This window comes from Carya illinoinensis, chromosome 2 (genome assembly GCF_018687715.1).
Source record: "Carya illinoinensis cultivar Pawnee chromosome 2, C.illinoinensisPawnee_v1, whole genome shotgun sequence".
Classification (NCBI taxonomy): domain Eukaryota; kingdom Viridiplantae; phylum Streptophyta; class Magnoliopsida; order Fagales; family Juglandaceae; genus Carya; species Carya illinoinensis.
This window is the reverse complement of record NC_056753.1, coordinates 5,928,242-5,937,579: the sequence shown is the minus strand read 5'-3', so window position 1 is coordinate 5,937,579 and position 9,338 is coordinate 5,928,242. Positions and strand designations below refer to the sequence as shown.

Genomic DNA, 9,338 nt, shown 5'->3' with positions numbered 1-9,338 from the left:
TAAGTTGGAGTCAAAGTTTTTTTCATCAGAAAAGTTGGAGTCGAAGGTTGCTATGTATAGACTCCGACTCTAATTGTCTGACTCAGATATTGTACATATTTTATAAAAATATATAGACTTTTCATATATTAATTATCTATATATATATTATAACTATAACTTATATAATTTAAATTCAATAATACACTAGTATGAGCAAATTATTATAAAATAATATACTTATATTATAATATAAATTGACTAATAATAGTTTAGTATAAATAAACATCATACTATTAACTATTACTATCATGTAACACTAATGTATAATAACAACTTATGTATAAATATTAATATATAATAACATATAATACTAATGTATAATAAAATTAATTTGTCCAATGATTTATTTTTTCAATTTTGGTTATCTTTTAATTAAATTGGAGTCTTAAAAAGTATTTTTTTAAAAAAACTGAAAATTGGAAGCCCGATCAGATTAATGAGGGCCAAAAATTATAAAATTAAAATTTCAAATGGGTTAAGAAGAAAATATAATAAAAAAGCCTAAATTCGACTCAAGTCAGAATTAGATCAGAGACTATGCAAATTGAAGTCGAAGCCAGAGGTCGGCTTCAACCTCTAAAATCAGAAACAAAGTTGAAGGTAGGGCATTTTGACTCAGAAATTATTGGTGCTAAGCCGCATCCGCAAGGAACGGTGGAAAGCGCCATTAGGCCAATTGGGATTTGAATTGAAGCATGCTGACTATAGTTGGCAAACGAATGCATTTGATGTGACCAGAAAGGCCATGTGGATGCAGTTTTATTCTTCTATTCTGACTTTCATACATATCTTTGTAAAAATTGTCCTCCTATACGTGTGCAACAAATTTAGGTGAGTTTAGACAATGAATTGAAATGAGAATCTTATTTTTTAATATTATTATTATTTTAAAATTTTAAAAAAATTAAATTATTTATTATATTTTATATAAAAATTTAAAAAAATTATAATAATTAGATAAAATGAGTTGATATGAGTTGAGATCACTCTTATTTCCTCTCCATAGCAACTACCAAAAACATTCAGATCTTGGCAATTTCAGCTGTTCAGACTGCAAAAGAAACATTAGAACACCAATAAATCCAAGAAATTAAAAAAAAAAAAGGTGAAAAATCTTGAGAATCTCGGCAAAGTAAAAGCTAAAAGGGCAAAACCCATATTTTTTTTTTGGAATATTTTAATAAATAAAGAAGAAATATATGAAAAAGACTATTTATCATCATTTCATTATAATGTAATATGAAATGATTGACATATACAATCGTATTGGCATTATGAAAATTGCATGCTATACCATGTGAAGGATATAGATTTACTGTGTTATATACAAAGGGATCAAAATATCATATAATGAGGAGTTGTATATTCTATACAACAGGATTAAGATATTTTGTGTCTGCAAACTATTGGATCCAACATAAACAAGAAAAAAGAGTAGGAAAATTTTACGTTTCTTTCCGGGAGTATAAACAATATGTATAACCAAAGGAAAACAAGAAAAGATTTCATTGTTGTTGCAGCCATTCCTGTATGGCAGAACGAAGAGCGTGGTTTGGGACAAGGTTGCAGTGTTCAAGCTTCAGATTTGTCATTGGTGAAGTATCACGCCCGCTGTCCAGCCATCCTCTCAAAGCTTCTGCTTCATATGTAAAACCATCTGCCGCCACATGAGGATCTTGCATGACTTCCTGCAAGTTTGGGAATAGCATAGCAATTTATATGATGACAACAAAATCCAGTGAAGAATTGTGTAGTAATAGTTTCCCAGAAACATTTCAGATCCGAGCTATTTTCATTGATGCAGTCCCTATTGAGAACCAAGTCTAAGGTATATTCATTTCCCCAAAAAAAAGCGAGTCTTAAGTTGTATTAAAAAAAAAAAAAAACCAATAGACTCTGAGGAACTTACATGGAAAATGGGGCAAAGGAAATATGTAGGAGGTTGGCAACGCTCTCCAGAACCCAATCGGAATAAAGATGAGCTGCATGAAGCTCTCATCGGTTCAAGTACCCTCCAGACATCTGATGATAGGTCTGGCCGGTTCTTTCGGTTCATCTCACAACACCTCAATGCTAAACAAGTCAACTGTTCAGCCTGTACAAATGGCCAATCCCCAGCCAAAGGATCCAAGAGGGCTTTCAACTTTCCAGAATCTAATGCGTATTGCACTTCTTTTGTTATCCCCAAGGCTGGCCTTCCAGTCAACAACCGTAGTAATATAATCCCAAATGAATAAACATCTGACTTAGGAGTAAGCTCTCCTGTGGAAAGGAACTCAGGATCCATATACACAAAAGTACCCTTTGGGCCAGTTCTCCAAACCTCTGTTGAATTCATGTCTGAACTTTGATCATGAGATAATAACCGACAGATACCAAAGTCACTTAGTTTGCTAACAAAGTTAGCATCAAGGAGAACATTGGCGGGTTTCAAATCGCCATGTATTATGCTGTTTGGTTCACAGGAATGAAGAAAGATGAGGGCAGAGCACAACTCTGCAGCAATGCGTATTCGAACTTGCCATGATAATGGGGGACTATTGTCCTTGCAGCTGAGTCGATCTTCAAGGCTTCCATTTGGGAGGAACTCATAGATAAGGGCCCATGCTTCTTGGCAGGCTCCAATGAGTGTAACTATATTGGGATGCCTCAACTTACTTAATACATCAACCTAACACATCAAAGCGAGAAACTGAAGTCATACACTGCCAAACTCGTGAACAAATTAAGTTCCGTTATTAATAAGCAGATGCACACTTTTTTTACAGTATCCTTTCTGAAATTGTGGAAGAACAACTATAACGGAGTATGGCCAAAAGAAAAGGAAAAAAAATTATATTGAATAAGAATGAAAAATTTAGGTCGCCCATAGGGCAAGCAAACTTTTAAGCAGTACCCGTATGAAAATTTTGGCCCCCAGATCTTTAGATTCTCCATATAGCCTCACGTTAAGTATAAATGTGAAAGCAATTGAACTGATTGTTATAAGATCATTTAATGTTTGCATCAAAGTACTTAAGAGTTTGATCTATGACTAAAAGATGGCACATGTTCAAGTATACAAATCAAGTTATCAAGATCCTGACACAGTCAAACAAACAATAGTGGACAATTGAGAAAAGATGAAGGATTAGAGAAACCATAGCCAATTAAGACCTATACCACTTAATTACAAATATTTAAAAATATAATAAAGGGCAACAGACCACCATAACATGCTTTCATAAAAACTGGGTCAATTCCGCTCGAGCACAAAGGAATGATAACACCTCCTTTATAAAAATTTAATATTTTCTAAGCTGAGGCATTGATCCTGTGCAATATGTAGGAAGAAAGTTTAAAATGAAATTAATAAACCGTACCAATTGAGTCCTAGTATCATTCGTAACAATAACCTTGTGAACAACAATTACACTTGTAAAGATTTAAATCTCAACTCTTTATACAATAAACCATAGCAATTAGCCCAATATTTATGACTCAAGTATATGATTCAACTTATCTCCAACTAAATACGCAAAGTTTGAATCATCTCACCTCCTGTTGAAATTCTGATGGGCCTTGCAAGCTATGAGAGTTCAGCATTTTTACAGCCACTTGGGTGTGACGCAGTACACCTTTATGAATGGTCCCATATCCCCCCTCTCCAATCAGCAGGGATGGATCAAAGTTTTGAGTAGCTTCATCAAGCTCTGAGAAAGAGAACTCAGAGAAAAACTGATGCATGCATTGGTTTGAGGTCTCTCCTTGTCTCTTCCTCAACTCCTCAGCTTCTTTAAGTGCATTGTCACGCTCTGTCTGCAACTCACCTTGTTCTTTTTTATAATTTTGCAAGAGGTCCACTGCAGCAATAATCTTCTGCTCCAACTCCTTTACCATCTGATCAGATGTTGCAATTTGCATCTCCAGTGATGATTTCTGATCTAAGGCACTCTGAAGTTCCTCCATGACTTTTTCATGCTGGTTTTTCATCTTTCTGAGTTCTTCTTTTTCTTTTGCTAGTGCTTCCTCAATTTCTTTCCTTTGCTTCAAATCCTCAACATATAAGCTTTCTGATGCTTTAGCCTGTAAATGCATAATTGGAAAGTTGAATTGGATAATGAGAATTTTAAGTTTACACTCTCAGATATTCCATATAAGCAACTTAATGCAATCGAAGATGATGCTACCCACTCTGAATGGTCAAAAGCATTGCTCTAGATAGTGTTATAGATTCTCCAACTCTTAGATGGACCATCATGAAAGTATCAAAACTAGATCTAACCAACTTTTACAGGAAGAAGTAATGTTATGACGGAAGAATATCCATCCACTCGGTCCACAAAAACTGTTCTCCAACTTGTTATCCTAAAAATGGTTACAATACATCATATTCAAGGTAGAGGTTGTGTAGCATGTAGACAAGACTGCTACATAGGATGTAAATATCACCTTTATTTGACTTAATAATTTCTATATTGGATGCTGCAACATATTGGATTATCAGAGATATTCAGATAGGAAAAGAAAGAGAACATGATATAACTGAAAATGCAAGGACTTGATGTGATACGACCATAGTGGGCTATGCCCATGATGTAGGTAGCTTATGCGCATCTTTCTTATTAACATTAATTATAATACACACTTAAAGGACTTGATAGAAAATACAGCGGATCTATACAAACTCATTGTAGCCTGTAGTAATGAATAATACCACATAATCCATGGTATTATACAAATGGCCACAGTATTCCCAGGTCATTATAGCTTAGATAATTTCTGATTTTTTTTTTCTAACTCACATGAACAAAATGATCTCCATAATGGAGAGCAAGAATGAATTACCAAGAATATATTAAAAATTTACCCTGCGTATGGCATCAATGGCATTTTTTTCAGCTTTCCCACGATTGACAGTCTCTTGAAATGCTTCTTGCTTTGCATTTATGGCCTCTGCCATGGCCTTTTCAAGGTAGTTATAGAAAGTATCATCTATGCTTCCATCCTGTAAAAGATTCCAGTCGTTAAACAACCTTATATACATTTTGGTCAATATGATGTATTCAATTGATGAAAGAGCAAGGTGATATGATTCTCAAAAAAAGCTTGTCATCATCCTTTTAACCATCATTTACTATATGTTGTCTTACATATCTATCAATTATTTACTACCATATCAGTGGATGATCAGACGATGATGGTCAAAAGTATGATGAATAGCACTTCTCATGATTCTCACAATTCCAAACTCACAATTCACAACTCAAATCATGGACATACTCCATAAAATATACATGTATATCTCTCAAAAAGTTGAGCACATACCAGTACACTGGGAGGAGAGGAATGGCGAAAATCCTCTTTAGATTGAGGAACTGCACTTAAATCTAATCCAGACTCACTTTCCTCAGTTTCTTGACATGGTACCAGAGTCATGTCAGTAGAAGAGCTTGTTGAGTGATCAGACCCCTGCGAAGAACTTCTTCCAGACAACACATGCAATTCACTGGTATGCGGACTTGAGAAACTTTCAGTATTAGCAGGGAAAGAAAAAAAAATTTCGCTAGCTCCATATTTCTCAATATTAGCAGACCATACTCTTCGCAATAGATCTTGAGCTGGATTAGTAAGATCTCCTTGTGTATTATGCCCTGCTGGAGCCGATCGTAATCGTAAGTGGTTTAGTTGTCCAGTCTCAATGTTTGAACTTGCTTGCGGCAATGAAGAGACAACCTCCATATCAGCTCCATGTAAACTAGCTTCCCTGTTTGGGTATGGCATTTGTATTAGTAATGTTGGAAAGAAGGCTAGATGGAGTTGAGTTTACTTGCATAGATAACATCATCAAAATCAAGTGATAATCAAAATCTTAGAGCCAATGGAAAGCATTCGAAGCAGTTCAAAGTACACAATGTTCCTGATAAAAAACTGAGCAAGCATTTCCTAGCCATAAATATAACACACAGATTTTAAAACTTACAAACTTCTCCACTGGGAATAAATTTTTTATATATTTACATATTTTTCTCAAAATATCAGACACACTGGTGTTGCAAATGTAATAATGAAGACATTGATCCAACCTTGTGTGGATCAGGTTCCCCTTGCAGACAAACTGAATGTGACAGGACAGAGGCGCTTGTTTGCATACATAGATAGCTTTCTTAGACTTCAGGTCCCTCATTTTCCTGCAATTTTAAACAGCAAGGTAAGCAATCTAAGTATATAGGTGAATATACAAGTTTCAGTTCAGAAGATCCTTGGTTGGGACTGACTTCTGACTTGTTATATATGGACTACACCAGCACCATCAGAGAAAATGGCGAATATCAAACTGCACGATACTCTTTTAGCTTCCTTTACAAAACAAAAACAAAAAAAGTTTCTAGAAATTAGGATGCATCTTGTACACCTGATTTCACTTATTAAAAACAAGAACAATAGTATTAAACCAATAGTAGGCCGAGTCTACCAATCAAAACCAACCCTCTTAAAAAAGAATATCTAGAGAGGCATGCAAACTTCTTTACCATACGACCATAGACTTCTGTTTCTCAATTATTTATTACCATTTTAGTTTGAATAGGCTACCCAAATACTCTTCAGTCTTCCTATGGTGCCCAATGTTCTTTCAATTTATAATTCAGCTCACTGCTAATACAGTTAGGACCAATTAACCATCCGTATATGGTGAATGAACAAAAATATCTAGTACATAAAGCATCCACAAGAATCACACAGTTGCTTTGATATCTTGTGAGATCCCCAATGGATGTCTCTACAATGAACAACATAATTAGGCACATGAAAAGTTCCATGATAAGCTTGTCTGCATCTCTACAGTGTGGTTTTTACCTTGAATAGTGCTTGTCTGCAGCTGCTCCCATGACGAGCTTCCTGATTCCATGCTGGGATATGAGTTCCACAATTCCCTTCTCAATGCTATCCATTTCAATATGTAGTTTCTCAGCCCGTACCTATATTGAAACTCAGCAATGCCAAAACATATTGATTACAAGAAAGAAAGAAAGAAAGAAAGAAAAGGATCCCCTTGACGTAAGACCACCACTCCTGCCGTTAAAAAAATTCAGGAACTATAGGAAAACATTTAGAACAAATTTTAGCATAAATGTACATTTAGCTTCACAATTTTTGTACTCGTTCATGATAGAACATAATGAAGTTGTCTGTTATAAGAAAACAAATTTTTAAAAGGCATAACAATTGAAAGCAAAAAAAATCATAAAAATTAAACAGAAAGACAAGGCAGGTCCAATACCCCCATTTGACGACAGATAAGAAGATAGTCATCCAGGATCTTCTGCATATTTTGTCTCTCGAGTTTCCTGTATGCCCTGACTTCCTGTTCCTTCATTGAGCTTGCTGGAAATTTTGTTCCCACTAAATATTAAGAATAAAGGTCAATATAGAATGTTTCCGATAACTTAAACACTTATATGCTGGTAATTCCAAGACAAAATCATTACCGAAGTCTCAGCCAACTAGTTAAATGAACATTTTTTTCCTGAAATTTGAACCCAATTTCCAATAAATTATTATTATGATCAACTTTCTTGTCCAAATTTTCAGCCAATATAGTTCAAGGGACGATTCTAAATCCCTAAATCCCCCCCCCCCCCTTTTTTCTCTCTCTCTATCTCTCGGTAAAATAATTACAAGTTCCTGAAAATTCTAAAATACCATTCCTCAGAAGGCAAACCATGCACGTGACTGTGTGTGGCATGTGAATATGCATATGTATTTTGCAGACTTACTCATGGGTATCATTTGTGCAGGCTGATGTACATGAATGATGCAAACCTTCTTGCCCCCCGAGTTCTGCAATGTCCATTTCACTGTTGATTTGCTCTCCTTCATATCTTTTGACACACCTACATATATTATATCCTCAATCATGCGTGCCACCGATTCCCTTGCATTCTCTCGCCTGCTTCCCATAGATCCGGAGACCCCAATATCAAGCCCTCTTAAGGAATCGGCCGTTTGTGTGAGCGCCGGCACAGAACTCACCACCGCCATGATTATAATTACTGGATAACTCAATCCTGGAGACCCCAAACCATTGTATTTTACTACCAATAACCGAACTCTTTCGCCTCTACAACTCACCTTCAAATGGGAAACTTTATCTCCAAATCTCACACAACCTAACCTTACCCCCCCTCTCCAAAAGACAATCCTCTCCAATTACAGGGCTTGCCAATAAAACTCCCAAACTACCCAATTCAATTTTCTCCCTCCATACCCGATCAAGCCTCTGCTACCACTTTATAAGAGCCTCTCTCTCTGAAAAAATAACCAAAACTTCACTCAACCCAATACAACATTCTCTCCCCCGAATTCAAACCCATAAAACTCTCTAAAAAATTTCATTATGCTCCTCAACTTAGGGACACAAAAACAAGAACCTACACAGCCCAATTCATCTTTCCCCCTGTATAACAAACAAGCCAAGTTCTATATCATACTCGTAAGGCAAATCTCCCCCAAATAAAATCCACAACCTCCCCTTAAAACCCCCCTCTATCTTCGGGAATCAAGACCCTGTCCTTTTAATGGAGATCTTCCGAGGAGATAAGTGAGACTCGGATTCAGAGGAAAATGAAATCTTTGGAAAGCGCAGTTGAAAGAGGGCTAGTGGGATTGGTATTTGAGGTCTCTATACATATAGTTTGGAGCAAAAGAGGTTGCTCGTCTGGAGCTCTAGTGGTTGCACCATAACAACAACCAGACTCGCACAAACGACAGTACACAATCAATAGATAAATACGTGAAAAAATAACCTTATGAAGCTACAAAAACAATCAGATTGGGCTAATTTTGCGGGGTCTACTTTCTCTCTAGAGCCCTTCCTACTTTCTTTCTACGGACCTTTTTACACTGTTATTCTTTTTCTTGAAAGAGAAACCATGTTACTTGGCTTGCTTCGAGAAGAAGCTTCTAAGAATTGAGAAAGCGGGGTCCACAGACCGAGCTAGGACATGATATTTGTAGGAGAGCTAACATGGGGTGGACTCAACGTGCTTATCCTGATCTCACTTCCAACAACACATGATTATCACCTTAGCAATCTTCACGTCAACTATTGAATTTTTTCTCCATCATTTTGTGAGGTTAGGGCTTTAAAGTGATAGTTGTCATTTCATCTCGTCATTTTATATTTTTCTTAAATTTTTATATAAAATATAATAAATAATTTAATTTTTTTTAATTTTAAAATAATAATAATATTAAAAAATAATATTCTAATAATATTTTATTTAATTTCATCTTCTATTTAAAACTATCTCATT

General features: G+C 35.6%; 1 protein-coding gene across 1 annotated transcript; it reads right to left on the bottom strand.

The window, feature by feature from the left end:
- Positions 1–1,308: 1,308 nt before the first annotated feature.
- LOC122298888 (U-box domain-containing protein 33-like) lies at positions 1,309–8,932 on the bottom strand. The gene is made up of 9 exons (XM_043108731.1): positions 7,800–8,932; positions 7,304–7,425; positions 6,880–7,001; positions 6,108–6,212; positions 5,350–5,788; positions 4,892–5,029; positions 3,580–4,107; positions 1,952–2,713; positions 1,309–1,730 (listed from the first exon to the last, which is right to left on the bottom strand). Exons 1-9 carry the CDS (start codon positions 8,062–8,064, stop codon positions 1,548–1,550), a joined length of 2,664 nt encoding a protein of 887 aa, XP_042964665.1. The 5' UTR covers positions 8,065–8,932; the 3' UTR covers positions 1,309–1,547.
- Between the last annotated feature and the right edge of the window lie 406 nt (positions 8,933–9,338).

Coding starts and splice junctions, on each gene's coding strand:
- LOC122298888 (XM_043108731.1), bottom strand. CDS start 8,064: ATGGCGGTGGTGAGTTCTGTGCCGGCGCTCACACAAACGGCCGATTCC. Junction 6,213..6,879: donor GCAGACAAGCACTATTCAAG/GTAAAAACCACA, acceptor TTAAAATTGCAG/GAAAATGAGGGACCTGAAGT. Junction 2,714..3,579: donor CATCAGAATTTCAACAGGAG/GTGAGATGATTC, acceptor TTGATGTGTTAG/GTTGATGTATTAAGTAAGTT.